This window comes from Lathyrus oleraceus, chromosome 6 (genome assembly GCF_024323335.1).
Source record: "Lathyrus oleraceus cultivar Zhongwan6 chromosome 6, CAAS_Psat_ZW6_1.0, whole genome shotgun sequence".
NCBI classification, from domain to species: domain Eukaryota; kingdom Viridiplantae; phylum Streptophyta; class Magnoliopsida; order Fabales; family Fabaceae; genus Lathyrus; species Lathyrus oleraceus.
In genome coordinates, this window is record NC_066584.1 from 159,343,896 (window position 1) to 159,370,323 (window position 26,428).

General features: G+C 38.4%; 1 protein-coding gene across 5 annotated transcripts; it reads right to left on the bottom strand.

The window, feature by feature from the left end:
* Window positions 1–21,953: 21,953 nt before the first annotated feature.
* Window positions 21,954–25,695, bottom strand: LOC127093238 (uncharacterized). 5 transcript variants are annotated; one of them, XM_051032148.1, is made up of 7 exons: window positions 25,574–25,675; window positions 24,673–24,759; window positions 24,243–24,583; window positions 24,035–24,167; window positions 23,547–23,926; window positions 23,335–23,458; window positions 21,954–23,172 (listed from the first exon to the last, which is right to left on the bottom strand). In XM_051032148.1, exons 2-7 carry the CDS (start codon window positions 24,689–24,691, stop codon window positions 22,109–22,111), a joined length of 2,061 nt encoding a protein of 686 aa, XP_050888105.1. In that variant the 5' UTR covers window positions 24,692–24,759; window positions 25,574–25,675; the 3' UTR covers window positions 21,954–22,108. The 5 variants fall into 5 exon arrangements, with proteins under 5 accessions (XP_050888105.1, XP_050888104.1, XP_050888101.1 ...); XM_051032147.1 differs by having other exon boundaries at window positions 21,954–23,244; XM_051032144.1 differs by having other exon boundaries at window positions 21,954–23,458; window positions 25,574–25,695.
* Between the last annotated feature and the right edge of the window lie 733 nt (window positions 25,696–26,428).

Consider the following 26,428-nt stretch of genomic DNA (forward strand, 5'->3'; position numbering starts at 1 on the left):
ACGACTGGGAAAAACTCAACGTTTATCGACACCAACGGAGAGGTGACCAGACATCAACGGATGAATTGGGAAGACTCGACCAAACATCAACGGATGCAAGGGAGGAACTCGACGTTTATCGACACCAACGGAGAAGGTGACCAGACATCAACGGATGAATGGGAAGACTCGACCAGACGTCAACGGACGAACGGGAGAAGCTCGACGTTTATCGACACCAACGGAAAGGTGACCAGACATCAACGGATGAATGGTAAGAGGTACAACCATACGTCAACGGACGAATGGGAAAAACTCGACGTTTATCGAAACCAACGGAGAGGTGACTCACTGGGGATCAAGGTCACGACAGGGAGCAGACAGGAAGGAACACCAAGGATACCAGGTTGTAGGCATATAACAGGTGACCGACCAAGGCGTGAATTGGTTTGTGTTCCAAAACACTCATCATCCTGAAGAGGGCTAGAAAAGCAATCTTGTTAGAGGATGGACATTCGATTCCACAAGGAATACGAATCTTACTCAGTTGGGAAACAAACAAAGGGTTCAACCAAAGAGCGCATGAGATATATTATCTATAGCCGTCAAAACGTAGATAATACACTCGCATGGCAGATTATCCATAACCGGGTTGTAGGTTGTTAAATGGATAGATCGACCGAAAACGTGAATTGGTTTGTGTTCCAAAACACTCATCATCCTGAAGAGAGCGAAAGCAAACTTGTTAAAGGATGGACATTCGACTCCACAAGGAATACGAATCTTACTCAACTGGGAAGGACAAAACTTCGACCAAAGAGCGCATGAGATGCATTATCTATAGTCGTCAAAACGTAGATAATACACTCGCATGGCAGATTATCCATAACCGGGTTGTAGGTTGTTAAATGGATAAATCAACCGAAAAGAAAGGCATCGAGATACCAGGACTAGGTATGTAAAGATGACCAATCAAAAGGGGAAACCACAAACATTACCAGCAAACGGTGAATGAAAGAGGACCCACTGAGGATAAAATTGCTTACTCGGAGCAATTACCCACAAGGAAGGGGAAGACCCGCTGGGGGATAAGATTGCTTAATCAAAGCAATTATCCAAAAAGGAACAGGACTATCAATACCGAAAACTGGATAATGATAACCACAAAGAGGGGATTACATCTACCGGTTAGTAGGTAGAAAACCACGGAACAGTAACCGTCATCGACTAGGATGAGCACAAGGGTTGACTCCACAACGGGGAGAACAGAGGAGTTCACACCTACCGGTGAGTAGGTAGAAGACCACAAAGATAGGACTTACAACTACCGAGTAGTAGGTAGAAGCCAACAAAACCATCTGCTGAGGGACAGAGTGAGAAAAAAGGATTTACAACTACCGAGTAGTAGGTAGAAGACCGCAAAATCCGCCAACAACCAGAATGAACCACAAAGGTTACCTCTGCTAGGGGATGAAAGTGGGATTTATAACTACCGGTTAGTAGGTAGAAAACCACAAAGATAGGACTTACAACTACCGGTTAGTAGGTAGAAGCCACAAATTCCACTGAGGATAAGATGAATGAGTGTCGATTAGTGAGCAACTATTCATTTACACCACAGGGAAGCACAAGAGACAGCCACAAGGAAGCCAGTTTAGGATCGATCCAAAAAGGCAGACTGAATTAAGACTCATCCTAATGAGGAAAGAACTCAATAGGGAAAACCCATCCCATTATGTGTGCAGGGAGGGAACGGAAACAACCGTCATCCACGAGGATATAACTCAGTGGGGAGCGCAGAAGGCAATGACAGACACTTTCTGCTTAAGGGGTCGACTCTATATGGAGAGATCAGACACACCCACATCTGCTAGGGGAGGATCTACTGGGGAGATCTGTATCACCAATAGCAAGAGACAACCATCAACAAATACATGGCAACAGATGCAACATGAGTATCTGAATGTTATGATTATGCATGTATGCATTATGCATGATGAATGTATGATGAATGCTGACGAACAGACATGTTCAACACACATAGGTCCAGGAATCAACCATCCGGTGCTACTCCTCCAGAGGGAAGGCCAAAAATCACCAGAGAGCAAAGAAAACCTGCTGGAGACTGGGACATCAGGGAACAACATCATCCTGCAGGGGAGGAAGGCCACAATAGGCTTCCGGAGGGATCATCAATCACAACCGGATGAAAGAGTTCAATATACAGGCAGACACGCCACAACAACAACTCATGCTGGAGATCAGAGATACCAAGAAGCAACCAGATCTCTGATGAAGATAGATAGGCATTGATAAAGCTCATCATGCCAACAACTCCGCTGAGGAATCTATCCGAGGGAATGCCGGATTACTGGGATGTCAATCCACCAAATACCAAATCTTCCAAAGACAAGCACTCATGCCGGGGGGAGGAGAAGACTGCTCTGCTGGAGAGACGAAGGTTGAAGTCTTCAATAAACACTTTGCTTGGGAACTGGCCCACAAAAGTGTTCCAACAGCAAACTTGCTGGGGATGCCCCGCAATAGGGCTCAAACAGCACTCTACTGGGGATGCACCACAATAGGGCTAACAGGGACTTGGAGGAAGAATGTTGCACTGCCAGGGACATGAAGATGAACAACTTCAACCAACACTGCACTGAGCAACCTCGCTGAGGAGAAACCATAAGAGGTTCTATAGGAAAAAGATACATTTATGCTCGAGATACGAACAAATGTCTTACATGTTGGTAATCATACCACCCTTGGGAGAGCACTGCGGATCTCCTAAGTATCCTTCCATCATTGTGAATGTTCACTTTGTTTAAGAACAATTTTGTGAAAGATTTGTTTATTTTGAAAACAATGATAATTTATCAATTAAAACATGCAAAACATTTGTTGAGTTGAAACAAATAAGAGTGCAAATAATTGGATAAAAGCTCAAATTGATTTGATGGAATGGTAGTCTGCAAATGGCAAGACTCCATAGATCTGTACAAGTTTGAAATCGGTGATATATATTGGAGGAGGGCTACATTGAACATAATGACCTTTTCTCTACCAATTCCGAATTTCGATGTATCCGAAGCTTCAGTCGACGACGAATCAAGAATTCCTGGCGGATGACAGATGTAGAGCACAGTCTTGTCAGGATGTAGTTACTTGCCAAATCCCTAATTTTTGCCTAGATTGCCCCAGTGTGAGGTGCTCAATCTAGCGGGATGCAAATTCTTTTTTTCAATGTCTCTAACTTTTTCCTGGATCGCCCTTTCGGGTTTTCAATCCACCGAGATGCTCCTTTTTGCCTAAGTCGCCCTTTGGGGTGTTCAACTTAGAGAGCTACTTTGTTCTTTTTTGTTTTAGGCGAAGTATTTCTTGACTGCATCGGAATTCACAGGACGAGTGAACTTCTCCATCCATTGTTGTAAGTTTCAAAGCACCGCCTGAAAAGGCTCTCTTGACAACATATGGACATTCATAGCTTGGGGTTCACTTGCCCCTGGAATCGGGCGCAAAAGACAAGACTTTCTTGAGCACAAGGTCACCTTCTCGGAACACACGAGGCTTGACCTTCTTATCGAATGCTTTCTTCACTCTCTGCTGATATAACTGACCATGACACATGGCAGTTAATCTCTTCTTTTCGATCGGATTCACTTGGTCGTAACGACTCTGAATCCATTCAGCATCAGTTAACTTGGGACTTCGAGGGTGCTATTTTTTTCTTTTGTTTCTTTCTTTCTTTTTCTTTCTTTTGATTTGGATTTCTTTTGATTTTGCACCCTCCTCTCTTTCTTTCTTTTTTTGTTTTTTTTCTTTTTTGTAATGCCCCAGTTGGTTGTTCTGCTGATTCTCGAGATGCAGCTGAGTGATCTTCTTTTCTTGCTCAAGAAGTCGGGAAATCTCGTCAGGAATCCCTTCAACATCATCTTCTTCCGCTTCAATTACAGGGAATTCAAAGTTGGGAGATGGCGTTGGATCATTATGTTCAATGGGTTTAAGAATCAACCTGCATAATGATTTTGATATGAAAAGTTTTTTTTGGAAAACAAACAAGACAATCGTTATGCAGATGAAAAGATTGCTTTTATTCTTGTTTTTTAGGGTTTTTTTTTTTATCACCAATTTCATGCAAAAAGCGAAAAGGGAAAACAAATGGAAAAACAAATGTTTAACATGCTTTTATTTGAATGAAAATATCATTGCACAAATGTTGCCAACAATGTCATCACTTCTCCTTTTGGCATGGGAGAAGGGTTTTTAAACAAAGTGATTATTACTCTGACTTATGAACAACTGTAGGAACGCCCATAGTGACCCAAATGCGACAGATCCCACCAGGGATGACAGATGTCAGTATCCTTTGCATCAGGAGCTTCTGCTTTGAACAACCCTTTTCGTTGAAGACCTCAGAAGAAAAGCCACCGCCAGCCCGGGGCTTGTTATCTTCAAGCTCGATTAACATTGGGACCTAAGTCCTCAAAGCTCAGAATCCCTGATCTGATAAGGTCCTGCACCTTATTCTTCAACTGAAAGCAACTTTCCACATCATGACCAGGAGCACCTGAATGATACACACAATGCTGATCAGGCCTATACCACCACCAAGGGTTGACGGGTATAGCCGGCGGGTCTCTGGGAGTAATCAAGTTCCGCTCTATCAAAGAGGGATACAACTCTGTATACGACATAGGAATCGGGTCAAAAATGATCTTATTCCTCTCATTACTCGTACTAGCTTGATTACCATTGTGAGGCTGGTAAGCCTGCTGTTGAGGACGATGTTGTTGAGGTTGATATTGCTGAGTTGGTCTTCTTTGCTGTTGTTGAGTTGCTGGAGTAGTCACAGCAGCAGCCTGACGATACTGTCCTCTGTTCACATTCCTCCGACGGTGCACAGCATTTGTTTCACTCTCTCCCCTTCTGGGTGCCCCAGAGGATGGCTTCTTAGAATTCGAAGAACTTGAAGAGCCAGGATCTTGTATCTTTCCTGCTTTAATGAGACTCTCAGTCCTCTCCCCACAGACAACAACATCAGAAAAGCTACTGAACGGGCAACTCCCCATGCGGTCCATGAACACACCCTGCAAGGTCCCGATGAACATGTCAGTCAGCTCTCTCTCCAACATCGGAGGTTGTACTCTTGCGGCTAGCTCACGCCACCTCTGGGCGTACTCTTTGAAGCTTTCACCAGTCTTCTGACACAAGCTCTGCAGTTGGGTCCGGCTCGGCGCCATGTCCATGTTATGTTTGTATTGCTTCAAGAAGGCTTCACCCAAGTCTCTCCAGCTTCTGACAGACTCTCTCTTCAGATCCATGTACCAGTCCAAAGACGCTCCAGATAAACTGTCTTGGAAAATATACATCCACATCTTCTCATCATCAGTGTATGTAGAGATCTTCCTGTAATAAGCTTGTACATGAGTGCGAGGACAGGAAGTACCGTTGTATTTGTCAAAAGATGGCGCTTGAATTTGTAAGGGATCCTCAGCCCATCAACCAAACCCATATCAGTCACATCGAAGCCCAAAGAGTTCTGACACTCCATGGCACGGATTTTCTCAGCAAGGGCATCCACTTTTCTATTCCTCTCTTCAGTTCTCACAACTTCATCATCCTCACTGAGGAGAGTGAACATATCCTCCTGCCGGTCAACCAGCGGAGCAGGATGGCGAACCGGAGCACGGGTTGCTCTGACATTAATAGTCTCTGCAGCAAGAGGTTGTCCATTGATTCTGATACCCCTCAATTCATCCCCCACAGCGTAGTCATTGGCGGGAGCAACAGCAGCAACATTCTCATGAACCGGGACACCCACTGGTGAAGCACGGTTGGACGGCGGAATCACGGCTTCCTGTCTCTGGGCTAAGGCACGCAGCTCCTCTTGCCCCTGAACAACCCCTTGCATCATCGTCATAAATTGGCCCATGTTAGCCCTCGTCTCAGCCAACTCAGCTTGAACTTGATCCATACTTCTCTGTTGATTCAGTCTGGTTGCGTAGCGGTGTGGACGACGATCAGTAATCCTGTCCCAGTCAGGAACCAGAATGAGAAGTCTCTCCCAAGCATGTCTGTAATGCAAGAATGATATGTGCATGATATGCATGATATGGGTACTATATTTTATCATGAATGATCCTGATAAAGGATATGCACATGCGGGTTAACTTTTTTCTTTTTCATGCATTATTTTTTGGAAAATAAACATGCTATGATGCGAATGATGCGAACATGACTGGTCGGCTGAGTATCACGCGGCACGGGATCAAAGCTTCGGCCTGAATTCGGAACCGCTAAGTCATCTGAGACCCAAAGTCATCTGAGACCCATAGTCATCTGAGCAAGTACCCTCAAATTCAGCCCAGGGATCCGAAATAAACGGAACCCTCTGATCAATACCAGGGTCAAACCTCCGGCGTCCAGAAATAAAGATCCATAAATATGGCTTAAGGTCACCAACACAGCATCACTGGCAGAAACCTGTACTTGCAAGAATCAAACCCTCCCCTCACAAGTGAATTCTAACAAGGTCATCCTAAGGCGGACAAGGGTCTCGACAATCGGGCAAAGATACTCAACGGGTTTGCCCTTTCGGGTGTGCCGTCGCAGCTCTCTTGAGATCGTCTAAACCAAAGATCCGGGAAAGAACGGTCACCGAAGTCAATAGCTCAGATGAGATAACCCAACCTGAGTGGAATAACTCCAAACGGAAGGACTCTCTCAAATGAACCTCGTCCGGCTGTGGTATGTCACGTCGCAACAACAGGCTGATACAGCAAGTGAGGAGACGTGAGACCACGCTAATCCTAGGTGTATACTCGGGCCTGGGTTTTAGCCCCACTCAGAACACCCACCCCAAATCAGAGGAACCAACCTGTATAGAAGACAGCACAATGATAGTATGATGCATGCAAACATTTATGCAAATATATACACAACATAATAATCATAAATGCAATAAATGAAACAGCAAAATCAACCAAACCCTATCCTAGAGAGTGCTAGGAGAGACTCGCTTAGGGAAGATGGACCAGCAAGAGGTCAACTTCTTAGAGTCCCCAGCAGAGTCGTCAGCTGTCACATTACGCGAAAAACCGGCGGGAAAACAAAACAACAGAGCCGCCACCGTGCGTTATTTATCCCAAAGAGGGAAAGGAAACGCTCGAAGTAAACCTGGAAAGAACATGGTCTCGCGACCAGAGAGAGATGGGATCGGGAGTTGGTTATGCGAAGGGAAGGTATTAGCACCCCTACGCATCCGTCGTACTCGACGGGATCCACGCACAAAAGGAAGGATAAAGGTTGCTAAAAACTGATCACAAGCTGCACACAAAGGCTGGAAAGAACACACAGAAAGACAAGAGAAACAGGACTCGGCAGGATATCGCATCCTGGGCCTACGTAGTCTGTCAGGCACAGACATCAGAGTCGACGTAGTTCGGGACGGGGGAAACGTGCTCGCTAGGATGTCGCGTCCTATGCATACGTATCTTCTCTGACCAGAGAAGAATCAGAGCACTCGTAGCTCGGCTAACGCACGCCAAACAAAACACACACAGGAAACCGACTGCCAATCGCTGGACTTATGTCAGACTCCACACAAACAGGCAAACATGGAAACCGAATGCCAATCGCTGGACTTACATCAGACTCCGAACCAACAAACACACACACAGGAAACCAACTTCCAATCGCTGGACTTACGTCAGACTCCAACAAGCAAACAAGACACATGAAACTGACTGCCAATCGCTGGACTTACGTCAGACTCCAAACACACACAAAGGGTTGAAAACAAAAGGGCGCCCGGAGAGATCAGCTCATCTCCTGCCTACGTACCTCATCTGGTATGAGGATCAGGGCGACGTAGTTCCCCTAAATAGGGAAAGAACTTCTAACCTAACCAGAGACTAGGAAATGACAAACTAGAAGGGAGACTGACTCGAGCCTAATAGTTATCATGTAAATTCACCATGGTCCTAGGTTGAGGTTTCTATCTAACTTGCATAGGGAGCAAGCTATCCTAAACAGCACAGGCAAATACACAAGCACAATAAACAATCACACACACTATATGCAATCAATTGGGCTCATACAAGGTTAGGCTCTGAAACACAAGCCAACTGGAATCGGGTGTAGTTAGCTCTTAACCCTAACATTGAGAGTTAGGGTGAAGCAGATGAAATGGGAAGTGAGGGTAAGACCTCACAGCTCTTATCCCTAGCCTGGGAGAGCTTGACTCAAATAGAAGGTGTGGGAGTTCAGAAAGTAGGAACTCTTCTCCACATATGACTGACACAACAAAGATCTTGGGTTAATATCCACAATGCATCAACACATGGTGTGAGCAAAGTGGATGACACACTGAATAGCAGGAGATGGATTACACATCTCTTTTATCTGCCAATTGCCTCATAAGAGGACTTTTCCTGCTTGGCACAAAAGATAAACAATCACAAGCATTGCCTCTTAAGGAGGACTTCAGACAGGTGCCTGCCCACATAACAGAACAGGTCTTCCAGACTACATGAAGTCAGAGAGTTATACCTCAAATGGTTAAGCAACCAAGCAAAGCAAAAGCAAGTTCACAATGAACTTAAGCAACTTAGGTACCTGAAAACAATCTAAACAAATCAGTTCAACTGTACAAGCAAACAGACAATCATGAATATCAAACAGTCAAACCCAATGAGCAAAGGCATAAGCCAACAAGTCAAACTCAAATGAGTTAACAACCCTACAAAACACACAAGGTTAGTAGTCAAAAGTAAACATCAAAGGTTCAAGTGATAGAGCATCATCAACTATGGAACTTGAATGTTCAACCTGAAATCAAAGCTCAAATGTGAGAGGCAAACCACTAGGTCAAAGCCTAGGGTCAAAGATGGAGAAAAAATTCAAAACAGAAGCTGAAAATTAACATGAATCAACTTCAAACACATCTTGAAACAATCCAAAAGGTCTCACATCAATATCATATATCAAAAGCATTTCATGATCAATTGAAGTTCAAGGCAATTTTAAAGCTCAAATGTGACCAACCAGAATGAAAAATCTCAATTAAATCAGAAATGATCCAAATAATTCCAAGAAAATTCCTGTTCATTCACAACATTCATAATATGCATCACACAAAAAATCAGGACAATTGGAATTCATTAGGCATGGCAAATTCATCACATAAGTTGGGCAAGCAAAGGTGTGACACAAATTGTCATACCAACTTCACATGATCATAAAACAGAAATGATAATTGATAAAAATACCAAATCAACACCAAAATGCCAAGCAAAGTGTCTAGTTTCATCATCCAAATTTTCAGATTCATTGGATCAAAAACCAGCATTTCACAAATGAATAGGCAAGGCAAGGTACAAAATGGATACATGATCACATAATCTAGCACCAAATAAAATCCAGCCGTGCACGAATTTGGAAATTATGATCATAAAATAATAGACAAAAAGAGGAGCAATTAGCAAAAAAATTGGAGGTGAATTGATGCATTTTTCAATTTATTATGATTTTATGAAGTTGGAGAAAATAATAAAAATGATGAAGCATAGCATGGAAATAATGGAGGGAAAGGATGAAAATAGGAAATGAATTTTTGAAAACCAGCGCTCAGCAGGGATCGAACCCTGTACAAATTCAAATTGAGCGCGCCAGCACAAAACCCTAACCAGAGAAGGGTCGACGCATGGCCAGCTATGGTCGACTCAAAGAAACACAGCCAGAGCTTCGGGTCAGCGCAAGACCAGCTACGGTCGACGCAAAACTGCTGTTTGGTCGACGCAACCTTGCTGTATGGTCGACGCATAGCTGAAGATCTTCATCTTCTTCATGAAGAAGAAGATGAACAGTGCGCGAGATTCAACATTTTTCCAGAATTTTTTTCAGAATTCAAAAACAAATACATCAAACAAATCCTCATGACATGTAGGTTATAGATCAAGCAATATTTCATGTTAATTCATCATGATTCATGCGAAACGAAGCAAAATCAAATTAACATTCAAGACTTCAATTAAGCATATCTCTCTTAATAATGCATCAAATCACATGAAATTTAGATCAGAATCACCAGGAGAACAAGATCTACCAGAATATATACATGAATTTAAGAATTAAGAGATTCGAAAACTGAACCTCTTGAAGAGCAGTTCTTGATTTTGCACGATCCACAGCTTGAAAGTATCCAAATCCACTCTACAATGCCTGAAATGATGTTTGGTGAAGAAAAGGAAGCTTGCACACGTGTAGATCTAGCTCAAAACAGAAACTCCATTGTCATCTTCATGAACTTCCACCACTTGATTCTTGCACGAATTCACCAATTCAACACTTGATCTGCACAGAATCAAAGCTAGGCAACAAGTATATGAAGTAAAATTGCAAGGTTCTTTGAAAAAAATTGAGTTATGAATGAGAGAAAAATTTGGAGAGAGAAATTTGGATCTAAAAATGTGAAAAATGATTAACCTCCTCAATTCTGTTATGATTAGAGTATATATATGCTTTGCTAATCACTCCTTAATCATGTTTAAGCCAATTGGTAAGTGGAATTAGCAAGAATGAGGTGTAAGTGCAATTTTGATTTTTCACCTTATGCATGAAAATCATGAATGAACAGTACACGAATTTGTATTCATTTTCACTTAAAAATCCATTTGGGAGCCAATGGTGGTGGTGGAATGCTTAAACAATGCACCAAATTTAAACTCCAATTTTTCCCTCCAAAAATGCAAGAATTTGCAAATGATTATGTGATGAAAATTTGTGCAATGCATGTTTTAGAAACTAGAGGTCAAAATGAGAATTTAGCAAAAAGAACCACTTGAATTGGAGTTTTGGTTGAGAAGTTATGCCCATTTGAAATCCAATGCACACTTTGTCAAGTTTTGATCATATCTCCTTAACCACACATGAGAAATTGATGATCTTGGACTTTTTGGAAATGGGGGAGAAGGATCTACAACTTTCATGTTCAACAAAATTTCATCTGAAGCTTTCTTGATGATGTAATCTTGAGTTGAAAACCTTTCCATTTTTGGCAAGTTCAACTTACAGGTCACCTGCTATTTTTGGAAAGTCTTGATCTGACTTCAAATTCTTCAATGTTGATGTTTGAAATGTCAAATAAGACTTGTTCCCACATGAATGAGGCATATCTAACCATCTCCCACCTCCAAATCCACAGTTGAACTGACAGTTGACTTTTGTTGACTTTTTAGGGTTTCAGATGAATTGTACATTGACTGATGAGCTCTGAGCCTTCAATACTTGGCCAAATCACTCCAAAATGATCCTTAGGTCACATGAACCCATTTTACCAACCCTAGGGCTTTGATTCTATAGAAAATGCACTTGCTTGCCTTGCATAGTTGAATCTCCTAACCAGTCTGACTGATGACATGATGGATCATGCAAATGATAATGCAATGTTAATGTGATGTTAATGACCTAAAAAATGAAATGAATGTACAAATGGGAGGTGCAAATTTGAGGTGCTACATCTGCCCCTATTCAATCAACTGAGAACCTAAACGGGTGAGAGCAACGGTTGTCAGACCTTCAAGGTAAACAGGGATTGAATACTAAAGAACCATAGAAATTTGCACTCTGCGGGGATCCAAAAAAGGACTGTCCACCAAGGACAACTTCCACTGGGATCTGATGTTTGTCACTGAACCAGACAAGACGTATACCAACGGCTTCACTGGGGATTTTGATTTTTCAGAACAGGAACCACGATCCGTCATCGAAGGATGATGGATGGGAACAAAGAAATCACAACTAGAAATCACATGTCCAAGAAAACTTACTTCACTCAGCCAAAACACACATTTAGAGAGTTTAGCAAACAACTTCCTCTCTTTCAACACCGATAACACAACCTTCAAATGCTCGGCATGATCCTCTTTACTCTTGGAATAAATCAATATATCATCGATGAACACAACAACAAACTTATCGGTAAATAACTTATATCTTCCGGAAATACCTCCGCAAACTCACGAACTATTGGCAATTCTTCAATCGTCCGCTTCTCACTAATATCCAAAGTTGCCAACAACATAAACAACTCGGCACCATCTTGCACCGATTCATCAACTTGCTTAGCAGACACAAACCAATCTTCCTTCGCACCAACCTCAGGAAAATAACAGTCTTCTCAAAACAGGTCAACTAGCCAACACTGCACTCTTGCATGCAACAACATAATGTTCAAGCTCGATACAATTGTAACATCCAAGAGAAGCAGACGCTTCTCTCCCACTTATTTCATTCCCAACCTGCCAATGGAAAATAAAATAAGCATTGATAGTGTTCTCACACACATGTCGCATTCTAGGGAACAAACATAATTAAACAACTTGGCCTGACGGACCAACCTTCTCTGATACCACTACTGTATCAGACAAACAGTATCGATCGTGTCAGATACCCGAATCAACAACGGGATGGAAAACCCTAACGACTATTGACCAACTGGTCGACCATGCTCTGATACCACAAATGTAACACCCCTTTTTCTACCCCCAAAATACCTAACATATACTCAGAGTAAATAAGCACGCATATAAACAAAAGGGCGTCACATCGACGTTTTCAAAAACTAAAAGCTTTCAAAAACCAACATCACTCATCATCAATACACAATACACCTGGTCATTTAAAATAACACATCTCACTTATCATGAATATTCAAGAATATGCGTTCGCAGCGGAAAATAATGAATACTCTTCAAGATAACATAAAACCATATTCATAATATTTGGCATTATGGCCTCTCAACAGCAATTTCAAATAAACATGTTCATAAGTAATAACATAATACTTATCCAAATAGGATACGAGTTCAATACTACTAATCTACCCAATGTTACATGACCAGAGCATTGACTCATTACCTAGTCTTCAAACTAAAATACGGGAACTCTCCAGCTAATCTCGAGCGAGCTACCGTCCACTTACTCCAGCGCTACTACTCATGAGTATCTGCGCGATACCCATGTAAAAAGGTAACATTCAAACAGAAAGGGTGAGAATTCAAATCATTATGAAGAAGTATAATCAAGCACAATGATTAAATCAACAATTAAAGGAATTCATCACACTTCATATAACCATGTAAATAATATTCATCAACATCTATTTCACATGTTTCAAACATCCATCAAACTCAAGGAGTACAGCATTAAAATCCAATATTACATTCTCAAATATACACATAACTACAATTATCACATAATCACTTATGTTGTCAAGTTATGTATCCAAACATCATCAAATTCAATTACCATATCTCATACACATATCACAATCACAATAATGCATACACTCAATTATCATATAACTCTAATGTGACTCAATGCAAGACATGTGACTCTATGCATGTGGTACCATAATGTGAACCCAATGTTTCACCGCTTTCCGATTCAATATCTAGAATCCAAGCCACGCTTCCGATCCAGTCAAGATCAAAGCTACCACGCCTATTTCCAATTAAGGATCAACGTCTACTACGCCTATTTCCAATTAAGGATCAACGTCTATATGGACCCAACATTCCACCGCTTTCCGATTCAATAACTAGAATCCAAGCCACCACGTCTATTTCCAATTAAGGATCAACGTCTGCTACGCCTATTTCCAATTAAGGATCAACGTCTATATGGACCCAACGTTCCACCGCTTTCCGATTCAATATCTAGAATCCAAGCCACCACGTCTATTTCCAATTAAGGATCAACGTCTGCTATGCCTATTTCCAATTAAGGATCAACGTCTATATGGACCCAACGTTCCACCGCTTACCGATTCAACATCTAGAATCCAAGCCACCACGTCTATTTCCAATTAAGGATCAACGTCTGCTACGCCTATTTCCAATTAAGGATCAACATCTATATGGACCCAACGTTCCACCGCTGTCCGATTCAACATCTAGAATCCAAGCCACCACGTCTATTTCCAATTAAGGATCAACGTCTAGTACGCCTATTTCCAATTAAGGATCAATGTCTATATGCACCCAACGTTCCACCGCTTTCCGATTCAACATCTAGAATCCAAGCCACCGCGTATATTTCCAATTAAGGATCAACGTCTGCTACGCCTATTTCCAATTAAGGATCAACGTCTATATGGACCCAACGTTCCACCGCTTTCCGATTCAACATCTAGAATACAAGCCACCACGTCTATTTCCAATTAAGGATCAACGTCTGCTACGCCTATTTCCAATTAACGATAAACGTCTATCTACTACGCCTATTTCCAATTAAGGATCAACGTGTGCTACCATGTGAACCCACAGTTTCCCCGCTTCCACTATGAAGCCGACCATGCATGCCCTGAATGAATGTACAAATACCAATACATATGCAATTAAGATCATCTCTACCATCTTAACATTCCACATATCACCATAATTCAACTCTATGAATTATCCACCAATGGTACATATACACATTCATAACAATATATCATTCACAATCCACCAATGGTACATATACACATTCATAACAATATATCATTCACAATCCACCAATGGTACATAAACACATTCATAACAATATATCATTCACCATCCACCAATGGTACATATACACATTCATAACAATATATCATTCACAAATATAGGCTAATTATCAAATATGTACACATAGATTTCATCCCAAAACGAACACAGCATTTAAATCTCAATTTTCCACTTTTCAAACAGTGGTAACCGGTTAACGCTCGGTGAGTAACCGGTTACTGTAAAACATAATTAACAGATTTTTAAGCAAGTAACCGGTTAACGCTCGGTGGGTAACCCGTTACTCAGTTTAACAGAATGCAGATTTTTAAGCAAGTAACCGGTTAACACTCAGTGGGTAACCCGTTACTCAGTTTAACAGAATGCAGATTTTTAAGCAAGTAACCGGTTAACGCTCGATGAGTAACCCGTTACTCAGTTTAACAGAATGCATATTTTTAAGCAAGTAACCGGTTAACGTTCGGTGAGTAACCTGTTACTCAGTTTAACAGAATGCAGATTTTTAAGCAAGTAACCGGTTAACGCTCGGTGAGTAACCGGTTACTGTAAAACAACATGCAGAATTTTCTGCGTTTTTCATCGTTGGAGGACTTTCGGACCTCCGATTTCGATTCCGTAAAAAGCTATACGTTCAGAAAATTATGAATCATACAATACTCTAAGTACATAGCATTAATTTACAGTTTTAACACAACCAAATCACCACAAATCGAGAATATTCATCAAGACCTAACAATTCCAAAACCATGCAAATTAAGGATTTTAACCTAAACATACATCTACACATTGACCCGATCATACTAACCCATAATAATAAGGATTCCCCCCTTACCTCTTCAATTTTCTGGAAACCCTAGCTCCTCTCTTGTTCTTCCCTTCTTCTTCTCACTTTTTCTCTTCTCTTTCTCTATTGTTGTCAAATGATCAAGTGAATCCTAATTCTCACTCTCCTCCTCTTATATACTAGTATTCTATTTGGGCTTAAAGCATAAGAACTCTAATTTAATTAATAAGCCCAATAAGACCTAATATTTAAATATCTCTAATTTAATTCAAATAAATTAAACCAACTCAATATACACCAAGTTAATTAATATAATTAATTATTCAATTATATCTCATATCAACTAAATAATTAATTAACACACCAAATCAATTAATATACTCAATTGTTATACTCCTAACAACCAATTAATTAATTAACACTCCAATTAAATAAAATAAAATGTAATAGTAATAATATAATAATTAAATACTAAAATTGGGTTGTTACAGTAAGCATCATATATGAGTCCCATTGATTCCTACATGTTATACTTGATCAAGTTTTCTTCAAGAGTTTGGAGGTGATTTGCCTTGGAAACCCTAGTTTGACTGGGTATCTTGAGTAACTTCTCCAACAAGCTATCTTACCAATTGATCAAATTTATCAAGGGATACTTCAAAATTCATCATCTTATGCATATATGATCTACCATGAGCCAAGAAAGTCAAGAGATTTGAAGGTTAGCAAGTTGGTTGATGGTGGTTGGTCAGATGAATTCATCTGATCAAAACTGGGTCTCCCTAGACCCTATCTCCTACAATTTTCACCATATGAAAATCATTCCAAAAGAAACGTTACTCTAAATGACATTCCAAACAACTTTCACGTTGAGACCTAGATCTAGTTTTGCTTGGAAAATCATTTTCTATATTGAAACACTATAGGTCATTTTGTCTAAACCCTAATTTGAAAGTCAACTTCCCAAGGCCATAACTTGCTCAATTTTTATGAGATGAAAGATTTCAAAGTTTCAAAATCAAATTCAAGATGTCTAATTCAACTTTGATGTTTGGAGTGATAGGTAATTCAACTTTTATGAGCATGTGATATGAGGATACATTATAGGTCATTTTTGACCTATACCATTGGACAAGTGATTTTCCTCAACTTTAAAAATGCATACCTCTACCATTATAAATCCAAATGACATGAAATTGGTTACCATTTTTAAGTTCTTTGAAAGAGCTATAACTTTTATGAAGACACTTTTCTCATTTGAAGCTCACATAAAAAGTTAAGCAAGGTGGAATATTGAAATATATGGTTTGACACTTAGAAAAAATTTTAACATGTTGAAATTTCCAAACTTCCACCTTCAAATTCACCATGATCCAAGTTCCAAATGAAAACGTGTTCAACATCAAAACTGTTCCCCTTGATCTAAGCTTTCCAAAGATCCCAAGTTCATGCATTTTGGATGAAGTTTGCTAGGTCTGTGCATGGCTTTAATAGAGATGCATCATTGGAGAAAATCAAATGTCCAAAACTCCACATATCATTGCCTTGCCACTCAAGCCTCATTTGAACTTCAGAATGATTGTACATGGATCAAAATGGATTGCTTCATGGGCCTGTACACGCCCATGCAAGCTTGTGCATGAAATGTCCAAATTTAGCAATTTTTCAAGTGTGCAAATATCAGTCCCAATTGCTATAAATACAGGCCCTTGGAGCTCATTTCAAACACACCTTGCGCGCCAGCTTTGCCCCCCAATTGAAACCCTCACATTTCAAAGGAAAACCTGAGAATTTTTAACTTGAAAATTGAGTTTGAATTTCACTATTTGGAGATTCGATAACTCCAGGATCCAAAGCTTTGTACCATTGCTAAACCTCTCCTGCAAGCTTCTCAAGTGTGAACAAATTAAGGTTGAAGCAAGCAACATCAAGTTCTGCACAGCATTGAAGGTAATTTTCAGAAAACTTCATCTCTTTGATTCTCACTCAATTCTACTCAATTCTCTTGGATCTTTGGTTGTCTGAAGTCCTACCAATGTAGGCAAGAAGATTGAGTTGCTTAGAGGTCAAATCGAAGCAACTCAGTTGACACACCTCAAAGTTTAACTCCTCATATCTTTTTATATATTTGGAGTTAGTTGAAATTGAGGTCAGATTCGTACTCTACGCCATTTTTTCTTTCAGATCATGTCCTCCTTTTTCATTTTCTTAATGGTGATGAGTGAACCAGTCCGGTGGACCTCGCCTGAGAAGGTGACCGGAGGTCCAGCGCCGGTGGTGTGTTGGATAGGTTCTGAGCCATTAATCTCATTTGAAATGTTTTAATCTCACACGTTGGTTTTAATTACCATCCCTGCAGCCCATTGACTTAGGTCTATTGTGGAACGCACACGTTGATCCACTTGATCTGCCACCTCAATTAATGAGGGAGATCAAGTGGTCCACGTTTTTTCTGATTATTTGAATTTCATTTAGTTTGTTTTATTTTCATTAATTCATATTAATTTTAATATTGATCCAAAAAAATATGAGAGTTTCACCAAAAAAATTTAAATAAATTCCTCTTTCATATTTTGAATTAAAATTATATTTTGGATCATTATTAATATTTTTCATGATTTAATTGATTTTGTGATTATTTTTAATTGTTTAAAAATACTTTTAAGCCTTTAAAAATTCTAAAAAAAATTCTCCAAGGTCCTTTGACCTTGTTTGACCTATGATAAATCTCATGGCCATTTCTTTGGTGTTTTGATGAGGTTTTAGGAATTTGGCAAACCATAATTAATTTAATGCATTATTTTTAGTATTTTTAAATTGAATAAATGTCAAATAATTGTGTTGACCTCTTGTGATGATTTGTGTAAGTTTGACTTATGCTGATGGGCCTTGGTCAAGGTTGATTTGACTTTGTTAAGTTAATATCATTGGATTTAGGGGATTGATGGAATGTACATTCCATCTCCCAAAATGAATGAATGATATTAATTTGGTAAAAGTCCTCCTTTGACCAATTTGAGTTTTGATCCATTCCCCTCCCTATTCATCTATTTCCCATTCTTTATGCATTCATATCATTTGGCCTATGATATCTCTAAGTCCTAAGGCTAGTTGATTGCAAAATCAACATAAGTATGGATGAGATTAGGCCACCTCTTTTGCATATTCTTTTTGTGTGTGGTATGTTTCATGAGCATAGTCCATTATACTATGTCTCTAACATGCATTAACACCAAAATTCTATTGCTCGACCTCAAATAGTTGTGACTTCTACATAAGTCCAATTACGATTGCTTAACATAGCGCTAAACTCTTGACACAAAAAGGCATAGCATTCTAGTTAGTGAGATTGTAAATCTCCCCTCTTTCATGGTATTGTGTGGAAACTTGGCCTTTTTTCCTTCCTTTGGAAGATGTCTTGGCTCAAGGGTTCATGCTTGTGATAAGTGGGTTGAGTGTTCTCTAAAGAATGACTTAAAGAAAAGCAAAAACAAAACAATACTAACTTCTAATTCATTAACAACTAACATTAATTTCAAGTCCTTTATTTTAATGCACTTTAATTTTTAAGCTCCATTCATTTGCCATTATTCATACCATTCTAATTGTTTATCTTAATGCAATTTTCACTTTGTCCATTGAGACTATATTGTGTGCTATATCTTGTTTGTGTATATTGTGTTTGTTTGGATGGTCTTTGACCATTAATGTACATAATAAGAACAAAAACTCTAAAAATGTTTGTGTGTACTGTTGACTTGATCTTGGACAAATTGGACTCAGAATCTAGGCAACATTCCTATGCTAAAGGACTTGGCCAATGCCAACATTTGTGTAACAAAGTGCTTGCAGTTTGAAACTTCATCTGATACATCTTTGAAGATCCCTTTGAGTTCATCTGCAACATGATCATTGTGAAGTAGTTATTTTGAACCTGTGACTTGTGGAATTCATCTGCTACATGGGCTAATTCGAAGAAGATCATGGAGTGGCTAATGCTTGGATGTGGATATCTTTATTTGATTCCTTGCTCTTCAAGATTGATATAACTATGCATTGTATGTTACTTGATTCAAAATGTCTAAGGGAATTTGGGTTTCTATAAGAAATTCTTGTCTATTCGATTGCTACTCATTGGTCAGATCTTTTCAACTCTTAACTTTTAATTTTATACATAGGATTAGTCTCTTCATCTCCTCCCCACTTATTTAATTTCAAAATATCTTCCTCCTTTTAAAAATCTTCTTTGTTTGAACTAGTTTTATTCTAAACTTTGACCACTTTGCAAACTAGAAACTTTGGCCTTATGCCATTGCATTTTCAAACTTCTTTTCTTAAATCAAATTTGTAAGTAGACTTAACTATACTTGACTTAAACTTTCAAACGCCAAAAAGGAATAACTCATTCAAACCATTTTTAGGCCTTAGTGCCTCTCAAACTAAATTTTTGTTAAAAGTTATGCATCCACTTTGAAATTTGTATCATGAACTACGAGGTTTTGATCCCTCATTTTTATGTTGGTACGTAGGCACAAGTTCGAAGGTCTTGTCAAACACAAAAATATAATTAATGAATTCTGTTCTCATCCACTCACTCTATTTGTTTATAAACATCACTTTGTACAAAATACATATGCACACAAAAAAGGGCTCCCTAGGAGTACCTAGGATACTTTGGATGCTAACACTTTTCCTCTGTGTAACCAACCCCCTTACCTGTAATCTCTGACATTTTATTAGTTTTGATTTGAAAACTTCTTACTTTTGGATTTTGTTCATACTTTTTCCCTTTTCCCTCGGAAACAATAAAAGCGTGGTGACGACTCTTGTTATTTGAAGTCTTGCTTATTCATAACTTGCTGATCATGAATTTACCGATACACATTCATCAGCATGCATGCATAGTATTTTCCAACAAAAAAAATCATTCCAGCCTTTGTCCATAATGAGCAAGTTGATCACCCGACGCACGCTTAGAAACTGAAGCATGTCTCAGAAGGCTACGAACGAACTTTAGTGAGGTCAGGATTCGTTAAGAGATGAGGTCAATCAATTGAAAATTCAAGTGGGTTGGATCGTGGAAACCATGCATGCCTTATTGAGAATATAGGGCAACCTCATACCAATTGTTGCAGCAGAAATGGCTATTGCTCTGCATCCATCCAATGTAATCCCAGTTCAGCGTCGATCCCCCGAGGCGACCCCTCATATGACTTCATATGGTCCTCCTTCCAGATATCTTCTCCAGTCATTGCTTCCAAGGCCTCCATATCAGCAGCCTGTGTCTGTTCCAATTAACCTAATTCTGCTAAAAACACAAAATAAAGCTAAATCTTAAATTTTTGTCGAAGACACACTTCTTCAACATTTCGACATTTATACAAATTTTTACGCAGAGCATTTCGACAACAACAGGCTATGTCAAAATGGTGATTTGACACAGAATTACAATTTCAACCAGTGATGTAAATGGATATCCATGGAGGCGGATAATATGATATTTGTGTTTGTTCTGTTTGATAAATATGATATCTATATCCACCCCATATCCGTGCGGGTATCCTCTAAGCGGATATCCGCGAGGTTTGAGGTACCCATAGATATTTAAAGATATCCATTGATAACATTTTTTTTTCTTAAATTATTTTTTGAAAAAGTTTCCAACTTCTTTTAAAGACACAAAAAATTATTATCACATAATATCCATATAATTCACTCTCAATTTAACAACAAAATTCCATACATTAATTTTTTTCTTTTTCACCAAAAGATAATAACATTGAAACATAATATCCATACATTTCACTTTTAGTCAAAACAAATTAAAGATACTGTGATTGTGAGTTATAATGGAAGAGTCGACGACGAAGGAGTTGGGAGGGAAGCACAAGTTGGACGAACGAAGGGTTGTAATGATTGGTTAGAAGGTGAAATTGTTTAAATGAGGTATAGAGTATAGAAAAAGTTTAAATATGAAATAGCAAAATATGATTTGTATGCAATGTGAAAGGTTTTTCTCAAAGAAAACTTTAAAAAAAAATGATAAGACAATTTTTTTTTTAAAAGATAAAAAGACAGCATATAATAAAATAATGATATTTAAACAATTTTTATAATTTATAATGGATATGGATATCCGTTATATCGATTTTTTTGTCTTCCCTATTTTCAACACTATCACCCCTTTATTTTTGCCATACTCATCTAATTTTGTAGGATACAGAAGTCGTGCTATATAGCACTGCTCAAGTTAAATTCCGTTTTGGATGGAAAATATGTGCATATGTGATTTCGTTGGGCTTTGTTGATTCAGTTTTGAAAATCAATTCTCTTTATCTAAAACTTATAAACATTAAAAATATTTGATTATAATATTTTGCAAACGTGTTTCTGAGAACTGTTTGCAATATTATTGTTAAAAAAAAACAATTTTATTGCTTAAAGAGATTTTGGATTTCAGATTTGCATTTTTGCATTTTCATTAATGGCACTATTATGTTTGAAAAGCAGCATAATGCACACTCTAGATATTTTTCACCCATGATTTCTCTCTTTTTCAAAGGCATTGGTTGAATAATGCTTAGGATGGTGTCTTGAACTGTTTGGTCTATTTGTATATTTACTAGAGAAAAAGAAACTTAAAAATATTTTAAACTGCTCGTAAATATACATAAAACAGACAAAAAGATAAACAAAAACCAAGTCTCGTAGAACACAAGAAGTTCAACAAAATTTAACAAACAGATTTGACTAGTGACTAAAGATGAACAAAGAGGAGACAATTGAGCAATCATTATGAACGAAGCTTTCTTAATAACCATTTCTTTCTCAAATTCGAATCCAACGCTAGAAACATCCTTGCTCTTTTTTCATCTTCCAAAAAATCACATGCGTCTAATATCAGATCCTCGTCCAAGTCCGGTATAGCCTGAAGCACTGTCATAACATTGCCTACAGAAAAATTATCTTCTCTCTTAGTTTTTTTGGTTAATGATGTAACTGCAACTGCCATATGTTTCAAGGCAACCGACATGCCTTCGTTATAGTTGTTTCTTGCCTTCTTTGGCACGTTCAATGCCGGGGAGATTTTAGTTTGATGTCTTTTTTTCTGACCAGCAACGTTTTTTCCAACACTTGTAAGCAATGGTTCTTTATCTACATTTGTCGGAGGCTGAGTTTTTCTGGTAGAGTTCCTTTCACCAGCATTCGTCAGAGGCTGAGTTTTCCTGGTAGAGTTCCTTTCATCACCTTCATTATCTGTATCCGTCAGAGGCTGAGTTTTTCTGGTAGAGTTTCTTTCACCTCCTTCATTATCTGCATTCGTCAGAGGCTGAGTAATTCTGGTGGAGTTCCTTTCACCGCCTTCATTATCAGCATTCGTCGGAGGCTGAGTTTTTCGGGTAGAGTTCCTTTCACCACCTTCATTATCTGCATTGGCGAGAGGCTGAGTTTTTCTGGTAGAGTTCCTTTCACCGCCTTCGCTATCTGCATTAGTGAGACTCTGAGCTCCTGCGGTAAAATTACTTTCACCGCCGATATGCAATGTTGCATTATGGAGAGGCTGCATAGTGGTATCTCTAGTAAAATAATTTTCACCACTGATATGCAATGTTTCATCAGGGAGAGGCTGCGTAATGTTATCTCTGCTAAAACTATTTTCACCACCTACATGAAGTGCTGCAGTATGGGAAGGCTGAATAATGGTATCTCTGATAAAATTATTTCCGCTGCCTAGATTCAAAGTTGCGTTAGGGCGTGGCAACGTATCTCTAATCAAATTATTTTCCCCGTCTATATGTAATGTTGCATAAGGGAGAGGCTGAGAAATAGTAATCCCGGTCAAATTATTTTCGCTACCTACATGGAATGCTGCATCAGGGAGAGGTTGTGTAACTTTGGTAAAATAACTTTCATCACCTGTATGCAATGCTGCGTATGGGAGAGACTGAGTATCTCCGGTAAAATCATTTTCACCAGCTATATGCATTGATGCATTAGGGTCTGCGACAGAGTTCTTACCGACATAAGATTTCTTTTCAAGATTTGACTTGCAATCTACAGGAGCTTCATCGCGACATACAATGCACATGCCAGAATAAAAAGGCATGCTTTTAATTCTGTAAAGCCGGAACTTGTGATTTACCTGCAATTACGAGGAGGTGACTGAAGTAGAAAATAAAAACTAAACTAACAAGAAGAAATAAAAAAAAAAGATTGAGAGCATTTCATACCCTGATGCATTTTTGCCAAACTTGGTCATCAGCCACAACCTTGTGTTGTGTCTTGTCCCAACTGAAACCTTCTTTGCCAAGGAGGTCATTTATAGATGAATAATGCCTCCTTAGGACATTGAAACGGTTTTTCAACACAACCTTACCGTAGTGACATCCAAATCTATCATTAAATGACTCTGCCATGTCTCCCCATGTTTGCCTCGTGAATGTTCGACCAACCTTGTTCCCTTTACGCACTTGGTCCAACATAAGTTCAACAAAAACTCGGTCCATCATTGGAGACCAATCTATTTTACTTTGACTATGAGTAAGGGGAGTCTGACCATCCACTCCTTTACCGGTGCTAGTGTGGTCATCCCGTTCTTTTGAAGCATTTTCTGAGTAAAAGTTAAAACCATTCAAACATTATGAACTGATTTGATGAATAATGATTACAATGAATTTCGCTAAACAATAACATTTAATGAACAGTTCATTTTTTTTACCTTCATATTCAAAACCTTCGTCAAAACATGAAAGGCTGTATCTCCCATCAGCAACTGCGTGACCATAGATTATGCATAGATCATTATAGCAAGGAGCAACTTTTTTTCTGAAAACTTGAGCATCAGGGTGAGCCTGCATCACAAAAACATGACAATTGTAATGTAAAGATTCCTTAGAAGTTCTGAAATATTTGACGTCAGTGTGTACCTTAATATACTCTTCCCATGTTTTATCATTAGCTGTGACCATGTTCAGTGTCCCATCCCATTGGAATCCATTTTGATTAACCATCGCTTTTATTTCATAGTATTGTTTCTTGAATCGTTTGTAACGATTCTTCAACACATCCATATCATATTTGAACCCAAATTTGTTATTAAATTGTTCAGTCATGTCTACCCAGGCTAATCTCGTAAACACTTTGCCCGTTTTGTTGCCTCTGTGAACATGGGACAGCAAAAGCTCGAGAAAATACCGGTCTTGAGATGGAGTCCAATTAGCCCTAGAGTTGTCCAAATTCATCGATGAATCATCCCCCATTTCATTACCTGTAATTCAAATAAATTATTATCTAAAAACCATGGCGATCTATTCTTCCCTTAATCTATAACGGAAACATCGCCAGATATATATCTACCTTGCATAACTTGATCCATAGCTAGTACAAAAAAATGTCAAACAAGCTTCAAAAACTTGTTCTCAATGCATCCTCCTTTCAGCCAACCTGACCATAAACAAATTCCAACTTAAGGAAGCATAAGCTACCTTGAAGAACATTCGTAAAATAAGCTGAATACAACTTACAACAACAACTAAAGCCTTATCCCACTAAATAGAGTCCACTTCATGAATCAACTTTCTCTATAATGTTCTATCCAAAACCATACTTCTTTCCAAATCGTTAATCATGAGATTTTTCTTAATAACTTCCCTTATAATATTTCTAAGTCTTCCTCTTCCTTTAATTATTTGACTTCTCATCATCTGATATACTCTCCTTAGTATAAATTCTACCGGTCTTCTCTATAAATTCTACCGGTCTTCTCTCTACGTACCTAAACCACTTGATTCTACCGGTCTATAAACCACTTGCTCCAAATTGATTGGTACCTCAATACTGGGAGCACACTATCACAGTGATCTTAACCCTAATTCGCCACAGAGAAAATTCATAATGGATAAAGGTTCTAACTTGCAGTTATAAATCTCTACACAAAAACAACTTGTTACATACTCTTGAAATTGCAACATTACATCAACCCAAATTCCTTCATTTTCTTAGAAAAATCAATTTCACTTCATGGCCATTAAAGTTGAAAGTGTTTTCATGACTCAAATTATAAAAGGTTCGAATTTTTAGAAGCCAGAGGAGGAAAAGCCTTGTTCGGAAAACCCTCAATTTCAATCTTTCTAAACAATTTCGACATTGACGAATGAATGCGAGAACGATTGAACCCTAATTCAGTGTTTGGATGCGGAGGAAAATAAAAAGTAATAAAAACGAAAAGAAAGAAAACAGAAGTAAAATTGGGACTTACAAAGAAGAAGAAACAAACAGCGGCGAAGGATATGAGATGTTGGAGAAATGAGAAGGAAGGAAGCCAATAGACAATTGTAAAGCTCTTGTTTGGATACACTCCTCGTCTCATTCCTCGGATGCTTTATTTTTATTATATTCATAATTAAAGTAATTTTAATCTTATATATAAATTATTTTTAATTATATATATAATTTAATTGTCCATTGAATTTTTTTAATTGCGAACTCATCACAATTATTCATGGGCATAACTTTAAAGATTAAAATTAGAGTATAAAGATACCGAACTTATAAAATAACATGGTAATGTTAACTTATGCCCCAAGGGCAAATGTTAAGAAACCCATAAATAAAAAATTATTAATTATAAATTTCTAATAAATTCAATACACAATTTCCAAAAATTTATTTTTACATTGATCTCTTTACTTGTGTCCTTGGGGCACAAGTTAACATTACCCAAATAATATTATATATACAATCAATTATAATTTTTAAATTTATCATCTTATAAAAATAAAAATGTAACTTGATGGAGTACAGATATCTCATAGAGTAACGTGTATAATAATTTTACGTGTATGTTCTTTTTTCTCCTAAAATTATATATTTTTTAATTTTACTAATTGTAATTAATTAATAATGAAAAATATGATCTATGTTAAATGTGTAAGAGAACTAAATGTATATATTTATAAGTTAAATATATTTTTTCATTTAAATTTTCACTGTTTTTAAATTCAAATCTCCAAGAATTCACAGTCTTTTAAGCATCCAATCCTTCTTCTACAAGCAAGTGGAGTGAGATCAAGCACAAGCAAGATCAATATTAGTTGAATCCAGACCTCCATTG

What these genes read in the sequence shown, in the direction of transcription:
- LOC127093238 (XM_051032144.1), bottom strand. An exon ending in CGAAGGTTTTGAATATGAAG is followed by an intron (nt 23,927 to 24,034) that starts GTAAAAAAAATG and finishes ACTTTTACTCAG; the next exon opens with AAAATGCTTCAAAAGAACGG. An exon ending in TTTGGCAAAAATGCATCAGG is followed by an intron (nt 23,459 to 23,546) that starts GTATGAAATGCT and finishes TCGTAATTGCAG; the next exon opens with GTAAATCACAAGTTCCGGCT.